A 20,388-nucleotide genomic window follows, 5' to 3' on the forward strand; every position below is an offset into this window, starting at 1 on the left:
CGTGCTTACCCCGGGGGTCTGAATTGGTGGTACAGAGTAGGTGGTACTCCCCTACTGCCTGGGTAAGTGCCTGATTCCAAAATGACGCCAATGACTTCTAGCAGTGGTCTTAAAGTATTACAACCGGCAGTATCACAGAACTTCCACTAGGACTCATCAGTGCCATTTTGGAATCAGTCAGCTGTCAGTGTCACACAGTTAGTGCCTGGACCTGCATTACATGTGTGGGCTGATACCTGGTAGTCCTGCGCTATCAGTCCTACCATGTAATGCAGTGCCCCTGCTCCAACTGTCTGCCCTGTGCAGTAAATGCATGGCAGATTCTGGGCTTGCACATTGTTTTTTGCAGTAAATTTTCAAAAAAAAAAAAAGGAAAACATTAAAAACAATGCTGAAAATTATTTTCTTTTTTTTTAATTTTGCAAATTAAGTTTACAATATGTAAAGAAAAAACACAACATTTCTTACATAAATCAAGGAAACAATGAAAAACACAGCCCACATCACGGAAATTCGATGGAGAAAAAGGAAAGGTCAAACAATAAGTAAAGAAACATTAAAAACTAGAATGCAGGCATAAAATTATACCTTTAGAACCCTGTTACCCTACTGCTGCCCTGCACTGTCATTCTTTGAGTAGAACAGGGGCAGTCAGTGTTGTGTCTGTTACACTCCTAGTGCCCTGCTGGTCCTGGGTCAGTATAATTTAGAGATGGACCGCCCCCTCCACACACACACATGGTATTGCTAGGTTATGGGATCAGTGTTATCTGAAAATCTGGTGCCTTCCAATGTGCTGTTGCTGAAGCATGATTATCACAGAATATTTATTTTCTTGGAGGGTAGCATCCCTGCCTCAGTTATCAGGGAGACATCATGTTTGTGCTCCTCATGTTACTTGCAGTGTGTCCTAGTCTAGGAGCCCCATCATGCACCAAGCTAAGGAGATAGTGGCAGGCATTCAAATAAAGACCCTGAGAGTGATAAGGGGAACCACCTTAGAAGACACAAGTGGGTCTCGCTCCTTCTCTGGATTTTCTGCACTGCTTGTCTAGGTAGAATTTACACCACTGCAAGGAGGTGGAAGAGTTAGGAGATGCCATTGGAATGAAGCCACTGAATCCTGTGTTGTCATATGATCCGAGAGGATATTCCGAGCACTGGCTGTCCCCACTATGAATTCTGCTCTTTCCTCCCTCCCTTCCTCTTTATGGAAGTGAACTTTTCACCTCCTGAGCTAGAGATGGGGAGTTTGATGGCTAAATGACCAGTCCCCTTCCAGACACAGCATCACTCAACCTCTTCCACCACCCCAAAAGGGTCTCAGTTATATTTATCATGAGATCGATAGTTTGGGGATATTCTGCAGGGAACGAATACTACAGCTGGTGGTTAGAAAGTGCTGTGTGTGTGTGAGACTGTGCCTTACTATTGTGTTACCTGTCTGCATACTGGTGATTTTGGTTTTCTTTATGTGTAAATGCGTCTCTGGATGTAGTTATCTGCATCAGGACTATGGAGTCAGTACACCAAACCTTCGGCTCCGACTCCTACTAATATTAAGGTTTACATTTTTTGCTCTGGATCTAAAGTACTGGTAAATACTTATATTTACCAGTAGTTTAGATCCAGGGTGAAGATACATATACATGTAGTGATAAATTTATCACATATTATAATGCTGTAAGTTTTTATTTGGAAGCTGGAGTTGTAGTCGGAGTCGGAATGTTTTTACTGACTCTGACTCCACCCAAAATTGCTTCTGACGCTGACTCTGACTTCATAGCCCTGATCTGAATATATTCCTCTGCACTGTTGCAGTTCTGTGTAAGAGTTTTAGTGTTGACATGCCTATGAATTAATCTTATGTTCCTGTGTGTAGGGGAATGTGTGTGTGTATATGATTAGCTAGACGTTTTTGTATTTTTTTTAGATGTATTGCTCACTTTTTCCAAATCTAACTTTGGGAACGAATTACAATCAAGTTTATTTCTCTGCCCAGGTGGGCTCCCAGTCTAATTTCTTCCTAAGGTAGAAGAAGATGAATGGTCACAAAGAGTGTCAACAGGAGAAACAGGATATGAACTCTGCCTGCCATGGTTGTGTGTTAGTGAATAAATACAGAGAGATGTGAGCAAGTGTACAAGGGGTGTGGACAATTTGGGAGTAGGTAAGATGGGGATCACTGGGAAAGATTCCAGCAGTCATAGCTCTGTGATAACCCACAGAAAAGGGGCGGACTGAGAGTGGTCTGGGCCCCCCGCCTGGCTGCCCAACACCCCCCTACCGCCATGCTGCTGCCCCCACTGCCCCAGTCCTACCTGAAGGGCCCTGGTGGTCTAGTGGTTTCTGCGGGGGGAGGGGAGAATCATGTTCTTTCTTGCCCGTTGTGCTGCCGCTATTCCCCCGTCTGCCAGCGCCGCCATGTTCTCAAAATGCTGGCTGAGACTCTCCGCAGTAGTCTCGTGGGTCTTGACAGTCTTGCAAAACTTCCGCAGGGAGTCTCAGACGCCATTTAAAAAAAAACAGTGGTACCGGGCAGGGGGAATAGCGGCAGCACAATGGACAGGAAAGACATGTTCCCCTCCGCAGAGACCACTAGATCACCAGCGGCGCGCCTTTAAAGGTAGGACCGGGGAGGGCTGTAGTGTGTGGTGGGTATCCGGGCACAGCCTCTGGGCCCTCGGGCACTGCCCGGTTGCCCAAATGGTCAGTCCACCCCTGCCACTGAACAAAGACTCTTCCTTCTGACAGTTTTTAGAAGACACCCAGTGGCCTCTTTCCTCCTGATCCAGCTGTTTCAGAACAGCTGGCACTAGTTAAGTGCCATGTGGGACAGCCTGGTGCTTGTTCTGTGAGCAAAACCATGACTGGAGATACTGCAAAAGAAGGAGTGTCGCTGCTCATCTACTAGTTGGACTCAGTACCTGGTTCCAGAGGGAGCTGGGATCTGGGATGTGCTGGCTGAGTTTGTCACCGAGACAGCTGGGCTAGACGGGGAGATGTGAGGAGCAGGTTGTGCATGAAGGTTCATGGCTCCATAGCCCCAGTTGGTTTTGTGAAGGAACAGGAGGAAACCGCTGGGCACCAAAATGAAAATGAGCAGAGCCTGCAGGCAGCAGAAATACTTTGAATGAAGGGCAAGAAAATCCAGCAAGATCTGGATGCCCCTGAACAAACAGATTCATGGAGAAATTTGCCTGTCCTGTAACAGACTTGATATTCTTTTCTAAAAGAGGAGCAGCACAGTACAGCTGGACCTGCATCTCCTGCTTTCTGCTCTGGCATAAAATAATAGAGCTTCATTTCTGAAGGAAGCACCTGGAACACATTTCCACTTATTTTGAAACCCAGAGCAGGGGTGTTCTGCTCCAGCCCCTGCCTTCCAGATAGCCTGCAGGGAAGAGGATGAGAGAGTGAACCTGGAGTGGAGCACAGAACAGTCACTTTACTCCCTAATCCTGTGTTCTTCGCAAGGCCCTGGGGCCAGTGGTGGTCCCCATCATCTTTATGCTTCTTCTTCTACTCCTCCTCTACTCATGCTCAGGACAGAGAGGGGAAATGGGGAGAAGAGCCCATGCTTGAAGGAGGAGGCATTTCTCAATACACGAAGAGAAGGCGTTTGGAAATGGCCACCTCCTTGAGGATACACCAATGAAAAGCTTCAAGGCAAGCTGGTGGGGATGGGTGTAATTGACACAGGTTGGTCAGCAGTGTCACAGCTCTGCATGGGAAGATGGGAAGATATTTTGAGGTTGTCCTTCACTTATTAGAATCTAAAGTGGCCCCAATTAAAAAATTATTGAAGACCACTGCTCAAATCTAACCCCTCTTCTTTGGTTCCTCCAGCCCCACAGTTTCATTTCCTTTTTATCTACAAATTAAGCCCTGTAAAATATTAGTACTTGACAATTTCAGAGCAGGGGTCAGTTTATTTTTTTTTTTTTGGGGGGGGGGGGATAGGGTGTCACTTTTGTGCCTTTGGAAATTGGTAATGGTGTTCTCATCCTCAGTGGGATCCATTGACCTTGAGTGCTCTAGTGGGGACAATTTGAGCCTCTCTGCCTGTGCCTTCATCCCAGAAGCAGACTTCCAGGTCCCTCCTGATTTTGAGGGCAGGAGAGTCTCATTAAATTGCCACAGCTGAGCAAATGGCAATTACTGCTGTGTACCATGGTCAGAAAAAGTCACAGAAGCACATCAACAGTGCTGCAGAAGGGAAAAAAAATCATTTGTGCAACCTGAAATGATGCCTTAGACAGGGTGCGCCAGCCATGAAGCAGTAAATTAAATTGTACCGTCCAGACACAGTTATAATTATTCATTTATAAAAACAATTTTTTATTTTACATATTGGATGGCAGTGAAAAAAAACAAATGGCCCATCCAGTCTGCTGGAATGAAAGATATAGCTTAATCTCTAACCGTAGACAATTCACCACTTGCAGGCCTGAATTCCTCCCCTTCTTCTTCTCCGCACAGCTCAACCTGTCCCTAACTCTCCTTTTCTTACACGCTTCCTCCTCTTTCCCTCCTGCTGTAATTCATCTGACAGTGAAAACACAAACAGGGAAAAACCTCTACGCCAAGAAGATCAAATAGAAGAGAGTAGAGGCTGATTAAAGGAAGATTCCGCCACTGGAGATGTTATAGAGAAATACTTTCATTGATGCAAATATTAAGGGACCCGACACAGTCCGTGTTTCGGCATATCACACCGTCTACATCAGGGGCCAAATGGATAATTCTAAAAGAACAAGAAGTCAAAATACAAAAATATAAAACCAAATAAAACATCTAAAATATATGAAATAAATATGATACAAATGATAAAATTAGATGATATGAAATAAAAATTGAATAGAACTAAACTAAACTTGAAGACGTGACAATCATAGTACCTGAGTGTTTTAACATGAAACTTGTCAGGTCCCTTAATATTTGCATCAATAAAGTATTTCTCTATAACATCTCCAGTGGTGGAATCGTCATTTGATCAGCCTCTACACTCTTCTATTTGTAATGCATCTGTCAACCATTGTGGGTTAAACAAGGATGCAGTTTTATTCGTGGTGTATTAAACTCGAGCCAATTCTAGAGTACAACCCACTAAGCTTCAACACTCACCCCCCCCCCCACCCCCAATCTCAAGCTGAAACCCACTAGGTATCAACAAAGTATCAAAACTAGCAAGGTTGTCAGGTCCCCCACCACCAACCTGCTAGCAATTTCAGGGGAGTTGGGCTACTGCTACCAGTCTTTGTACCCCATTGCCCACAGTGTTGCTAGGTCATACTTCCTTTACCTGCCTTTCGAAAATAAGCCTGTTAGTGTTCAAACAGATGTATTTCAGAGATCAGGGACCTTAATCTAGCTACTAAAGAAAAAATGTTGGATTACACATATAAAATACTTTCAGGCTTATTTTCGAAAGAGAAGGGCACCCATCTTTCGACACAAATCGGGAGATGGGCGTCCTTCTCCCAGGGTCGCCTAAATTGGCATAATCGAAAACTGATTTTGGGCGTCCTCAACTGCTTTCCATCGTGGGGACGAGCAAAGTTCACGGGGCGTGTCGGAAGCGTAGTAAAGGCGGGACTGGGGCATGCCTAACACATGGTCATCCTCGACCGATAATGGAAAAAAGGACATCCCTGACGAGCACTTGGGTGACTTTACTTGGTCCATTTTTTCTTACGACCAAGCCTCAAAAAGGTGCCCGAACTGACCAGATGACCACCGGCGGGAATCGGGGATGACCTCTCCTTACTCCCCCAGTGGTCACTAACCCCCTCCCACCCTAAAAATAATTTTTTAAATATTTTTTCCAGCCTCTATGCCAGCCTCAAATATCATACCCAGCTACATGACATCAGTATGCAGGTCCCAGGAGCAGTTTTAGGGGGTACCGCAGTTTACTTCAGGCAGGCAGACCCAGGCCCACACCCCTCACCTGTTACACTTGTGGTGGTAAATGTGAGCCCTCCAAAACCCACCACAAACCCACTGTACTCAAATCTAGGTGCCCCCCTTCATCCCTAAGGGCTATGGTAATGGTGTACAGTTGTGGGGAGTTGGTTTTTGGGGGGGCTCAGCACACAAGGTAAGGGAGCTGTGCACCTGGGAGCTTTTTCTGAAGTCTATTGCAGTGCCCCCTAGGGTGCCCAATTGGTGTCCTGGCATGTGAGGGGGACCAGTGCACTATGAATGCTGGCTCCTCCCACGACCAAATGGCTTGGATTTGGTCATTTCTAAGATGGGCGTCCTCGGTTTCCATTATCGCCGAAAACCGGGGACAACCATCTCTAAGGTCGACCATCTCAACATTTAGGTCGACCATCTCTAAGGTTGATCTAAATGTTGAGATTTCAGTGTCCCCGACCATATATCAAAACGAAAGATGGACGCTCATCTTGTTTCGATAATATTGGTTTCCCCACTCCTTCGTGGGCGCTCCGTTCGATTATGCCCCTCTTTATGTGTTTTACCAATGAGCCATCCTGCAGCCTGTTACTTGATAGGAGGTTTCAGCAGCTGCTGTCAATGTCACATTTCACACTGTAGAAGGTATTATGGAAAACTAATTACAGAGGGGCTACCTGGTAATTTGTGGGTCTCCTAACAGCTTTATTTATGGCCTAGTAATTGTTTCCTCCAGCCTGCTTGAATGGGAGAGGAGGAGTGGAAGATGGGGAAAGAAAGGGGACTGCATGGAACGCAGGGTGACAGAAGCTGATGGAGCAGTTCAGGTTGCAGGAGCAGGCTGGGTGTCCTGAGCATCTTTCCCTTGGGAATTCCTAGTGTATCAGAAACCCAGCAACCAGTCTGAGGTCTCTGCATTGCATTCTGTTGTAGCCACCACAGAAGCAAGAAAACTTGGATGAAGGGTAAGAGATGAGGGATGTTTCTTAACTTCCCACCACAAGTGTATTGATGGAAAATATCCTATGATATTATGTATTTTTCTCTCAACCCTTGTTACCCGTTTTTCCAAAATCATATGTTCAAAGTGGGGTACAAAAATACAAAAACCAGCATCCCAGTGTATCCCTTGTTATGGAAGTAGCTACAGCATATTACAAAGAACAAAGAGGATGTTTTTATTTTTTAATTGCAAAGCATTCTTATTATTATAAGAGGACTCTACAGCACTAACATGACCTTTATAAACCAGTATTTGCCTCTTCAAATTGGTAGGATGCAGATGTCATGGCTGAATCCCTCACAAATAGTAAGCTAGGATCACTCAACAAACATACGTTCCTATGAGCACTATGTACAGATAATGTAGGTTGTCCATACCACCTTGAATGAATCTCTTCATAAAGGTGGTTAATAAATCCCAATAAATAAAATGGCACATGCATATTTGGAGTACCTCTTCCTCCCCAGGGATATGTGTAAAGGGTGCTCAGAAGCAAGTAAGCACGGGGAAGTGATGAGCTCCATGCCTATTCCTTTCTGTGAATATGTTTATGTTTATTTGTTTTTTATTATACCACCTTTCTGTTAACACAGCAAGGCAATGTACAATAAAATATTATTAGAAAATCTGGAATTCCATAGTCACAATAGAAAAGAGAAAAATGGAAGAAAAAAATGCATATCTGCATGGGAGGGACCACGGTGCTGTCTTCCCTCACCTGTACAGTGCTTTTTGTAAGTGGTGTTAAGGTTTGGGATGGGGGTGCAAAGATGGTGTTCAGTAGGGTGGCGAGTGTTACCGGAACAGTTGACCACAGAGGAAAAGCAATCTGTGGAAGGCTGGTGCTCTCCCCCCCCCCCACCCCCCGCACTGATTTCAGATATGCAGCAGTCCCTACACCAGCTGCTCTGCATTAACACTGTTTAGCTTCTGAGAGTAAAGGGTCCATGTTCTTATGTATTCTTGACTTTGTTAGGAGGGTTCTGGGTGACTGAGAGGGGCATAATCGAAGTTGTAAGCTCTTTGAGCAGGGACTGTCTTTCTTCTATGTTTGTGCAGCACTGCGTATGCCTTGTAGCGCTATAGAAATGCTAAATAGTAGTAAATAGTAGTAGGGACGCCCAAGTTTTGCTGAGGATGTCCTCGCAAAATGTCCCGATGGAAGGGCAGGGAAAACCGTATTATCGAAACAAGATGGACATCCATCTTTCATTTTGATAATACGGTTGGGGATGCCCAAATCTTGACATTTAGGTCGTCCTTAGAGATGGTCGTCCCTAGACTTGGTCATTTCTGATTTTCAGCGATAATAGAAACTAAGGACGCCCATCTCAGAAACGACCAAATGCAAGCCCTTTGGTCGTGGGAGGAGCCAGCATTCGTAGTGCACTGGTCCCCTTCACATGCTAGGACACCAACCTGGCACCCTAGGGGGCACTGCAGTGGACTTCAGAAATTGCTCCCAGGAACATAGCTCCCTTACCTTGTGTGCTGAGCCCCCCAAAACTCACTACCCATCACTCTACACCACTACCATAGCCTTTACGGGTGAAGGGGGCACCTAGATGTGGGTACAGTGGCTTTGTGGTGGGTTTTGGAGGGCTCACATTTACCACCAGAAGTGTAACGTAGGGGGGGGCGGGATTGGCCTGGGTCCGCCTGCCTGAAGTGCACTGCACCCACTAAAACTGCTCCAGGGACCTGCATACTGCTGTGGTGGACCTGAGTATGACATTTGAGGCTGGCATAGAGACTGGCACAAAAGATTTTTAAAGAGTATTTTTAGGGTGGGAGGGGGTTAGTAACCACTGAGGGAGTAAGGGAGGTCATCCCTGATTCTCTCTGGTGGTCATCTGGTCAGTTCGGGCACCTCTTTGTGGCTTGGTCATAAGAAAAACAGGACCAGGTAAAGTCGTCCAAATGCTCGTCAGGGACGCCCTTTTTTTTTTCCATTATGGGTCGAGGATGCCCATGTGTTAGGCATGCCCAAGTCCCGCCTTTGCTATGCCTCCGATGCGCCCCCAGGAACTTTGATCATCCCCACGACAGAAAGCAGTTGTGGACGCCCAAAGCTGGCTCTCGATTATACCGATTTGGACGACCCTGTGAGAAGGACGCCCATCTTTTGATTTATGTCGAAAGATGGGTGTCCTCCTTCGAAAATGAGCCTGCCAGTGTCTCACAGGTTGGTCTTTTGCCTTCCAAGACTGAGCTTAAACTTGCAATAGTTACTTGGAAGCTCTCTTTCCCTATATTGTAAATTTGCTCTGAGCTTTCCACACCTGGCTTTGGTTTCCCCACAGTCAGTCAGGTTTCCCAGGATCCCTGTGATTTAATATATTAATGAGATAAATTTGCTTATTTGGGGGTCTCCCTTGAATGCTGATTTTTGCATCGATATTCATTGGTGAAAACGGTAACCCAGACAGGTTTGATAAAGTGTGAAGTAACTCCTTCCAGTTAGCTCTTACCCCAGACAGTTTTAAAAGGGGGGGGGGGGGGGGAAGGGGGAGGTAGACAGCCAAGCATAGGATAGAAGAAATGGATAAAGTATTGTTCTGATCAGATCATTAAAAATAGCTCTAGTTTCCCAGTTCTGTTCCAGTCTATAAATGGCATCTGCTTAGTTTGCTCTTTGAATATAGAACAAACGGTAGGTACAAAGCTGAGCATGTGTTTTCTCTCCAGATGAGGTCATTAAATGTAGTGACATCAGCTGCAGATTATGCATCTCTTCTTCTTAGCCATGTAGTAGCTGGAAAAGAATGGAAACAACCAATGACTAGAAGAAACGAAGTCCCATTATGGCTTACGGGGGGGGGGGGGGGGCACCTAAGAAAACAGTGGGTTCTGCCATGGAAAATACTGTGCTTAGTTCTGTATCTCTACTAGACATATGCACTGCTTTACAGCTACACATTACTGAGGGTCCTGCTCCATGGAGCTTACAATAGAAGTGACCCAGAATGGAGCTTACTGCTCTGCAGAGGTGGGAAGGGGCCAGAGCCCGAGGTTGGGGGCACATTTTGAGTGCCGCCCCCACACCGCCACGCCTCACCTTCTAGCCCCCCCACCACCTTACCTCACCTTGCCCCCTCACAAACAAATACCTTTGCTGAGCGTCAGCATGCACAGGAGGAGCAAGAAGAAAGAAGAGCAGGGGGCAGGCAGCAAACGCGGCTGCGCCGGAGACCGCACAGAAGAAGGCTTTGGCTGGCGGTGGTTGGGGTCCCCCACTTGCCAAACCAGGGGTCCTGACCCCTGTGACCCCCCCCCCCCCCCCCCCGTAGCTACGTCCCTGTAAAGACATGATCACACCCGGTTTCTAGGGGACAGGCCTTTTAGGCCAAGTCTGGATTTTTGAATGTCCATCATTACTACAGGAATCAGAATGCATGAGGAAGAGAAGGGTGTAAAAAAAAAGCTAGGACTGGCCTGGAATTCCCCTTCTGAAACTGGGTTTCTTCCTATCCATGGGGCCATCACCTGAGTTTGGACCCCTGTTTTATCACAGCTGCCAGGTCACCCAGTTGAAAGAGGGGGGGGATTTAAGGCCAGTCCTGGATTTCTGGCCATCCCCATCCTGAAGCTATCTGGTGCTCTCAGGATAATTTCAAGCAGTATACTCGGAGGACTGCAAATTCCACAGCACATTGGGATGTACGTCCAAAAAGCTGGACTGTTCCAAAAATCATCCTCCAAAAACCTAATCACTTGACAGCTCTGCTTTCAGACTAAAGAATGAATTTTCCTTGGCCACCGCAGAGTTCATTTTAAACTTGTTAGAAATGCAGTTTTTTTGAATTAGGGGGGTGGGGAGGGAAGAAATACAATAAGCACACTGTGTCTTGTGACCACACTGGGGATTATAGCTTTGCTTTCCTCTTGCTGTGTACACAGCTGAATCACTCTGTCCTGTGCAGTGCAGCTCAACTCTTTTCTCCATCAGAAAGCACCAGCAAGCTCCAGAATGGATGTTCTGAGGTTTATTTTCCATTTTGGGCAGCTGCAGATTGGCAGATTTTTTTACTGGGCGGAGCCTAGGTCCACTTGACCAATTTCTACCTTCACTACACCCTCTTCTGATTGTTTTTTTAAATTGTATTTATTAACAAGTCACTTACAAATCAAGTAATCGCACTTGAAAATTAGAAATAAATAAAAATCCCACCAAGTAGCATAAGAAGAAAACTAAGTCAGATTCTTAGTTCACAATAATAATTTGAGGCGGGACCAACCCAGTAAAAAGTTAGGGGTCCTTTTTCCAAGCTGTGGGAAAAAGGGCCCTGTGCTAGTGGTGGGAGCTGTTTTTCCCGCATGCCAGGGCCGTTTTTTCCACAACCGGTAAAATCCCCCCCCCCCCCCCAAAAAAAATGACCTTGCGGTGAGATAACTTACCGCATGGCTATGTGGTGGGGAACCCTTACTGCCACCCATTGAAGTGGTGATAAGGGCTCTCACGCTAACTTGGCAGTAACTGAGCACTGACGCTAACTTGGCAGTAACTGAGCACTGAGCGTTGATGCTCGATTACTGCTGGGTTAGCGCCACACAAGCCATTTCCAGGGGTTTTCTTTTTCCCCCAGAAATGACGCGCTCTCAGGACGGAAATACCGCTGGCAGCCACGTTGGGTCAGTGGTAGCCCCAGAAGAGCGAGGGGTAAGCCTACGTTGGGTTTACTGCCGCTCTGTAAAAGGGCCCCTTAAAGAAGAAAAGAAAAAATAACCAAAAGGACAGAAAAGATTAACAAGTTTCTACAGCTGGTATGTGCTAAGTATAGGAAACAACACCCACCCTTTCCACTTCTCTTGCACTCAAAAAATCTCGTGACTGTTCAGGATCAAAGAATACATCATTTTTTGCCACAAAACATCTTCTGATTATTGTGTGTGTCTATGTCCTATATATACCAACAAATAATGCTTTTCTTTTTGCCACCAGTGTTTCATAATTAATTAGAATTATGGTGCTCATTTTCAAAGCACATTGACTTACAGTACAAAGTTACGTATAATATATGTAATTTTGTAAGGCTATGTGCTTTGAAAATGAGCCTCTATTTATTTTAAAACCTGTGCAGTGTTTCAAAGAATCAAGGGGTTGATACTCAAAATGGTTTAAAAGGGCAGGAGAGGCACCTGCCTGGTTAAATCCTGCTGAGTTGGCCATGTCTGGATATTCAGCGGCACTTAACTGGTTAATGCCACTGAATATCCCCCTCTGACCATCAAGGCAGTAGTCAAAGGGGTGGCCCAATACAATCTGCCTCCCCGGCTCCTCCACTGCCATCGCCTCTCACCCCGTCGCCCGCCCCGCCCCTCCCCTCCTGCTTCCCTGTCCCCAAAATTACCTTTTCTATTCTTTTCTTGCTTTTCAGAAGAAGGCAGTGGTAGCAACTTCCATAGGCTGCCCTGCCACTGGTCCCGGCTCTTTCTCTCTACTGCGAGTGGTCCACCTCTCTGATGTAATTTCCTGTTGCCTCAGAGGTGGGCCACCTGCAGTAGAGAGAAGGGGCTGGGACCAGTGGCAGGGCAGCTTATGGGAGTCAGTGCCACCGCCTTCCTTTGAAAAACAAGAAAAGAAAAAGGTAATTTCGGGGTTGGGCAGAGGGTGATACCACCTCACAAGAGTGCTGCCTGAGGCCCCCGCCTCAGGTGGCCTACTGGTAGGGCCGCCACTGACTAGCTGGCTAGGTTAGGGGTAAAGTGTAGGTAGAGCCAGCACTTAACCAGTTAGAGGCAATATTCAGGCTGCTAGCCGGTTAAGTAAGTGAGTTAACTGGGCACCAGTCTTAATAAGGTCTTTATCCACCCTCAGAGGAGGGAGAAGGGAGCAGGAGGAGGTTTCAAGTTTCTACAGAAGCACCTGTAACAAATTATATGGTGTTATTTCTTTTCTGAGTAACTTGTAATTTTACTTAGGAGGTGGAACTAGTACTGGGGCCAATTGAGAACACCAACCTGATGGTTCCTACTAATTCAGTCTGTTGCTGGTGCTTCAAGTCAGTCCTGCTACTCAAGCTCCCGTTTGTGAGCAATCTGTAGTCCCAAATTACTTGTCAGAGTTAAAGAATAAGAATTAAATAAAAAAAGACTCATTGGAGCCCAGAGGTATATTCTAACTCGCTGGTGCATTCAGTAATAAATGGATGGTCTTCCTGCTAGCTCAACATTCAAAACACAGTTGTCGACAGATTGCTGTCATTGTGGAAGAAGGATTAGGAGTTGGCTAAAGGTAGTTTAATATTTTAGGGGAAAATCAAATAAATAGAGGTGGCTACCAAAAAAATATGTTCCCTTCCATGACAACCATGCTTTCGGTGACTGTTTGCACCATTTTTTAGGCAGGGTAGTCATTGGAATTTCTCTAATGAAGTGTTGTTTCCCCTCTTGGTTATAATTGTCAGATATATTAGTGGAATATTTTGTTTCTCTCTGTAGCTTGTCGTGGTTGCATGCATGTGTGAGACCCTTCACAAGGTTCCCACATGTCTTCAGATGTTCATGAAAATCACTCCTGGGAAGTGTGGATTTGGGTAGACCATTGTCCCTCTTCTTCTGTCCCCTAGTCCTTTGCTGTTATGATTCCTCAGCCCAACATGCTTGAGAAAGGAGGGATACCAGATAACAAAGTGCACTTGTTGGTTGAAGGAAGGAATGGAGAGCCAACTATGAATGGCCTTCCCACTCTGCGATGAATTGGAGCAGCATCTGGCAATTTTTGGCTACAGGACAAGTGCAAAGAGTGAACTGGGTCTTAGGCTAAGCAAAATCCTTGGTGCACTACATGCACCAGACTAGATGGTACAAGTTGTTTAGTTATTTTGTTGAGAAGTCTTCACCTGAGTTTGTTTGAAAGACAAATAGCTAATTAATATGTCAGTTGATAGCAGGATCATGCAGTGTTATATATAGTAGCATTTGCTTTGCATGCAGGGTAGATGCCATGGGTATGTGGGCAAGGGGATGTATGTACATTTAGCAAAGGGATTCCTTTGCGTCTGTGCCTGTATGCGTTTGCACAGAGGATGTCTTTGGGTGTGAGAGTGTACATTTAATGGGGATATCTTTGTAGGTATATATGTGTGTGTGGGGGGGTGGTATGTATGTGTTTAAGGAGGCCTTAGGACCAGTCTTAGGCAGGGGAAACAGGGGCGGTCGCACAGGGCCCCATGCTCCTAGGGGCCCCGCATCTCTGGCATGTCTGTCCTCCTGTCTTGGAACACTTCCCTGCTCCGTACCTTAACGTGCATCCACAGTTCAGTAGAGAGCATCAGGCAGCGGCAGCGATTTTCATATCCCGTCAGCTGCCAAGCCCAGAGCCTCCTCGCTGCTGCGTCCCACCCCCTTTTGATGTCACTTCCTGCTTCCGCAAGGGCGGGATGAAGCAGCGAGAAGGCTCTGGGCTCAGCAGCTGAGAGGATATGAAAATCGCTGCTGCTGTCTGCTGCTCTCTACTGAAACGTGGTGGACACACATCAAGGTACAGGGTGAGGTGGGTTTCCAAGAGCTTAAAACCTCCTTTTAAACTCTGATAAATTATGGCCTATGGTGGCGGGCACAGGTGGGAGGTGCAGGCAGGGACGTGGGTGGGGGGGGGGGGGGGCATTGAACTGATTTGCACAGGGCCCTGCAATTGCTAAGACCAACTCTGGGGGGGGGGCTCTGTTGAAATTGATATGGATCCTTTATATACATCCTCTTGATCTAAAGAAATGAGTTACACCTTCCATTCCCTCCTTTTACCTTCCCAAGACAATCTCCCTCCCAGACACAGCTTTATTAGAGCAAAGCTCTCAAGGCCACTCACTGCTCCCTTGCTTCTTACTTATCTAATTTCCTTTGCAGAGTGATCTAACTTTCTTCTTTCTTGTGCCAGTTGAAGGCTAGCACCAAAAAGTAAAGTATTCTACTCACTGAGTATTTCTCCCAACACACGCAGGTGCCCGGCACAGCTCCCTCCCTCTGCTCTGTTTCCCTTGACTCCCCCAGCCTGAGAGCAGTAGGCCATGATAAAAGAAAAATGTTACGGCCTATCTGGCATTCTTTGCTTCTAATTATAACTCTCCCTATATCGCTGGATGGCAGTGAAATTACTGTGAAAATAATGTTAATGAAGTCACTCATACAAGTGTCACTACCAAGGACCAGATTCACTGTTTACTGAACTTTGTCAATAGGTTTATAAGAAATTCATTTCTTTAATATAATAAATTTGTTTGCTGTTTTTTTTCATTCATAATGTTTTAACCTTGTTTTGTTGCAATCGAGGTATTTTCTAAACTGTACCTATTCTAACATTTCTGCACGTAGAAATGAAAATGTCTCAGTCTGTGCTTGTGAAAGTATAGGGAGAGGGACTCCTTTTATTTCTGCTGGTATTAGGGAGGGGAGAGAGGTTCCCTCAGTCGTTGCTTGTGTCAGATATAAGGAGAGGGGCTCCCTCAGTCACTGTTGGTGTCAGGTACAGGGAGAGGGGGGCTCCCGCAGTCTGTTCATTTTCATTGAGTACTTCATTAGTAAACACTTGTCACCTGGCTGCAGAATTGCCCATCCTAGCTCTTTCCATCTGCTCATTCCATTTGCACTATTTAGAAACTCTAAAAATCCCTACATCAGCAGACATGAGCTGCACAAATCAAGACATTATTCTAATGAGCATGTCTTTGTACTCTTCATGGATGATAAGACTTTTGAGGTGACAGGGACTGAAATTTACGTCTTTAACTCCTTCCTTGATGCCCTAATATATGATATTCAGCAAGAAAGTTGGTCTCCAAGAGTCTGTACTGATGGTAAAGCAGAGGAGGGGGGGGGGGGGGGGCTTCCATAATCTGTGCTTGTGTCCAGGTATAGAGGGGCTTCTTTAATCTGTGCTGGTGTCAGATATAGGGAGAGGGCCTCTCTTAGTCTGTGGTGTGTCAGAAACAGAGGCAGGGGCTCCTTCATTCTGTGCTGGTGGTCAGGGAAGGGAGAGGGGTCTTTTGGTCTTGAGAGAGGGGCTCCTTCAGTCTGTTTTGGTGTAAGGTATAGGGAGAGGGGCTCCCTTAGTCTGTAGTGGTGTTAGAAACAGAGACAGGGGCTCCCTCATTCCGTGCTGGTGGTCAGGGAAGGAAGAGGGGTCCCTCCGTTTTGCTGGTGGTCAGGGAGGGGAGATGGTCTCCCAAAGCCTTTCTAAAGTTTAATGGCGCTCCTGATTTTGCATTTTGTGAGTGGCAGGGCTGACTTTGTTTCATTTTGTATTTGTGTTATGGAGAGGGGAAAATGGATGAGGTTTCATCGAGGGTTTATTGCCTCCTTACCTTGGGAGTGGTCACATATTACAGTCATCTTCATATAAAAATACAAATTTCCCAACCACTCTAGCACCAGAATGGCACCAGTGAGCAATTTTGCCTGATGCAATTCCCAATTATTTGTAACTTGAACCATATTAAATCCAGCACAGGGACCTGGAGCTGCAGGGAGGTCTGGAAGCCAAATGCAGGTCCGGTTTCTGCATCTCTTTAACTTCTAAATTTGTTGTTTTTATGCATATTACCCGGATAAAAAAAAAAGAACAGAGAAGCAAATTTAGGAGTCTTAAGTTTCCCTGTTTCATTCTGTTGCAGTACTGAGCTGTAGCTGGCATTTCAATTCTTTGTGGTATTTTAATTAACTGAAAGAAAAAAAAAGTTACATCTACAGGGAGCCACCAATGGAGAGAACCATTAAATTTCTTGTTTGCAGGGTGAAGGTCATGTTTGCATCTAGAACACTGAACAAGTAGTGACACCTGACATTGAGGGAAGCTTAAAAATGAAAGGAACCTGTGTGGAGAGGGGTTTCAGTCTCCGAGGCAAAACAAAAAAATATTTGAGCCCCAAAACGATAAGGGTCCTTTTACTAAGAAGCGGGTAGCGTGCGTGAAATTGGCACTACCGCAGGGGTAGCACGGGCTTCCTGCGGTAGTTTTGAAGTTGACATGCACTGTTTCCCGTGGTAGCAAATATTTTTCTATTTCTTACCGCGGGGGTGATCCTGGTGGTAATCGGCAACGCGGACACATTGGCACGCGCTGCCTGATTACTGCACAAGTATCGTTTATCGTTTATTTATTTACTATACCGTTACTTATTGCTTTGGCAAAACAGAACGGTTTACATGTTAAAAAAAACATTTAAAAACACACATAATAACATCTAGGAAATCCAGTAATTGATAGGAAAGCACAGCAAACCAACCATACAAAAGTTAATAACAAATAATAATAACAATTACACCAAACCTACAAATTTATAATAATTCAAGCTGTAAATTAGCATCTCTTTTTTTTTTATCTTTTCTTTGTCCTGCATTATTATCAAATGTATTTTGAAAAAGATATGTTTTTAGGGTTTTATGAAAACGGGTATTTGTATCCTCTAATCTTAATAATTTTGGGAGTAGCGTGTGAGCCCTTATCACTAGGTCGATGGGTGGCGATAAGGGCTCAGGCAGTAAATAGCCACGCGCTACTTTTAATTGTAGAGCACAACCACTTACTTCACCCATTAAAAGCAGCCCTTTTTCCCAGCTGCAGTATTAAATGGCCCAGTGTGTGCCAATTTCACACGTCCACACTACTGCAGGCCACTTTTTACCACTGCTTAGTAAAAGGACCCCTGTTCCCTTCCCTTGCAAAAACAAAAAATGTAATTCTCTGTGCCTTAATATTAGTGAGTCCTGGGGTTGGTCCTCCAATTAGTGGTTTCCCAAGGGATTTGAGTAAAGTGCTGTGATAGCCATGTTAGTCCACGTTTAAAGATAATAAATACGAATAAAACAAAACATTAGGGGTCTGAAGGCTGTACTGCAAGGAAGAAGCTTTGCCCAATGAGGAAAATGTTTCTCTTTTTTTCCAATTTATTTAATTATGTACTCCAATTGATATAACTCCGTCTCTGTTTGTATTGGTGAGCTAAATTGAAATGTCAGGGATTTGTTATATTTTTTCGTGTAATATTTTTTTCTTGCTTTTTATTATTACTTTCCTATGTATTTTCTATATTGCTGTAAGCAAGATTACTTGTGATGATTAGGTTATTATTATTATTATTATTATTATTAGCAAATAAAAGATTAGATCTGTGTATCAGAAATACCCATTGATGAGTGCACTGGGATCTGCTTTGGTCAATTTTCAGGCTTTAAAAGGAATAATTATTTGCTCTGGGCTATAATTAGCTTTGGTCTACAGGGGCTAGTTAGGTTTTTTTTTTTGTTTTTTTTTTTAATGGATATCAAAATCAAAGAGTCAGGTTGTCCCTGTTGTTCTGCCATTATTCATTTTTTTCTTACACCTTCTCCTTGTCTCCCTCTCTCTCTCTCTCTCTCTCTCTCTCTCCCTCCCTCCCTCCCTCCATTCCTCTCCCCCTTTGACCTGTTTCCTGCAGGATGAGTTTCACCCCTTCATCGAGGCCCTGCTCCCACACGTCCGTGCCTTCGCCTACACGTGGTTCAACCTGCAGGCCCGCAAGAGAAAATACTTCAAGAAGCATGAGAAAAGGATGACAAAGGACGAAGAGCGGGGCGTCAAGGACGAACTGCTTAACGAAAAGCCTGAGGTCAAGCAGAAATGGGCCTCCCGTCTGCTGGCCAAACTGCGCAAGGACATCAGGCCCGAGTTTCGGGAGGACTTTGTGCTTTCCATTACTGGCAAGAAAGCACCCTGCTGTGTCCTATCTAACCCGGACCAGAAGGGCAAGATGCGCCGCATTGACTGCTTGCGGCAGGCAGACAAGGTCTGGCGGTTGGACCTGGTCATGGTTATCTTGTTCAAGGGGATCCCACTGGAGAGTACAGATGGTGAGCGGCTTATCAAGGCGGCACAGTGCACCAATCACATCCTGTGTGTCCAGCCCCATCACATTAGTGTTTCCGTTAAGGAGCTTGACCTCTACCTGGCATATTTCATTCGTGAGAGAGGTAGGTGCTCCCTCCTCCTGCATTTTCTTCCAGCTGGAGCTGACAGTGAATGTGGGTTCTTTTCTAATTTTTTATGTGGCCCAGTTGTGTAGAGTGTAAAATGCTTCTTCCTCCTTGCCCTCCTCCCTCCCCTCATCCAGCCTGATAATCTGTTCTGACACAGAATCCAAATGTATTTACCATTGTGCAATATCAATTCAAAGTGTGCTCATTGGCCTGCTTTCCCTAGGAGAGAGAGAGAGAGGGGTCTCCTGGGAAGGGGAGGAAGAATTGCAGGAGGTAAAATGTCTGCTTGCCACTTCCTGTGTCTTGATCTGAACATTGTAAGAAGGGCCTGCCCTATAAACCTAAAAACCTGTTGTGTTTTTTGTTGTTGTTGTTTTTGTTTTGGTTGGATTTAAAAAAACAAATTTGGCATCAGAGGGAGTCAGATAATGAAGCAGAGTTAGCAGATTGTGTGGAGGTTTTCGGTGACCTTTAAAGTTTCTATTTTTGTGAATATTTATTTTAATTATTTTGGCTTTGTAGTTGTTCATTTTTTTGCTATATGTGATGGTTTGTGTTTTATTAATTTTATTTTGTCGATTCTAAGAATGTATAAGGGCAGGATGCCTCCAAGGAGCAGGAAGAAGCCTTGGCCTTGGAAGCACTTTGCAAGAAGATTTTATCCAACCAGGGTTAACCAGTTTCCCACTGTACAGCAATTGAAAGTAAACATACAGTTGGAGTCATTACCTTACCCTGCCCCCTTCCCCCCCCCCCCAACTTACGGTCCATTGTGCCTCAAGGTAAGATTACCCTTCCATTCAACCTTCTCCTCTGCTCCCGTGCCCCTGATCTGTAATTACCTGATCTGTAATTACCACTTAACTAGTTCCCATTCTAGTTAGGGAATTCTATACACAGTGCCTAACATTACGCAATAATTGGCATGGAAAAGCGTTATAATGGAAGCAAGGCACCGAAATGGGCCAAAAATGGTAGATGTACGCAGAACTACTTACATCCCCAAGTGTTTCCGCACGGATCTGTAAAGGGGGCATAACAATGGGAGGGACAGGGGTCGGTCAGGGGCGTTCCCTTAAAATGTGCACAATGTTATGGAATGAGGGGGATTTGTGCCTAATTTTCAGTTGGTATAAATCCTTGTGCTGAAAGTAAAGCGTGGGTTCTGGCATTACACGCTATTTTATAAAGGGCGGCCATCCTTAGGAGCCCTTTACGGAATACCGCTTAGCGCTGATTTCTTGGCACCATATATGGAATCCAGCCCTAGGTGCCTTCCCAAACAGCCAGCTAGACTTAGTTCCCGAGCCTGCTTTTGCATTCATAAGCATTGGAGGGCAGGGGGTGGCTCAACTTCCAGTTAACAGGGGAGCTCATGGCGAGCCCTCACACTAGGTTCTAAGAAAAGAGGGTAGAAAGGGGAGAGTGAAAAAAAAAAGGTAGACCTGCAATAGAGAAAAAGCTTTGGTAGAAATTGGGGGCCAGGGAAGAGCATGGCATTGAGTCCTGGC

At 45.3% G+C, this 20,388-nt stretch overlaps 1 protein-coding gene across 5 annotated transcripts in view; it reads left to right on the forward strand.

The window, feature by feature from the left end:
* NFIC (nuclear factor I C) overlaps positions 1-20,388 on the forward strand; it is a 284,683-nt gene that overhangs the window by 38,089 nt on the left and 226,206 nt on the right. For all 5 annotated transcript variants that reach the window (XM_030217304.1, XM_030217301.1, XM_030217300.1 and 2 more), the window contains one exon: positions 18,340-18,871. In XM_030217304.1, the coding sequence (XP_030073164.1) occupies positions 18,340-18,871 (532 nt within the window). The remainder of the gene's footprint in view (positions 1-18,339; positions 18,872-20,388) is intronic.

This window comes from Microcaecilia unicolor, chromosome 11 (genome assembly GCF_901765095.1).
Source record: "Microcaecilia unicolor chromosome 11, aMicUni1.1, whole genome shotgun sequence".
NCBI lineage: Eukaryota > Metazoa > Chordata > Amphibia > Gymnophiona > Siphonopidae > Microcaecilia > Microcaecilia unicolor.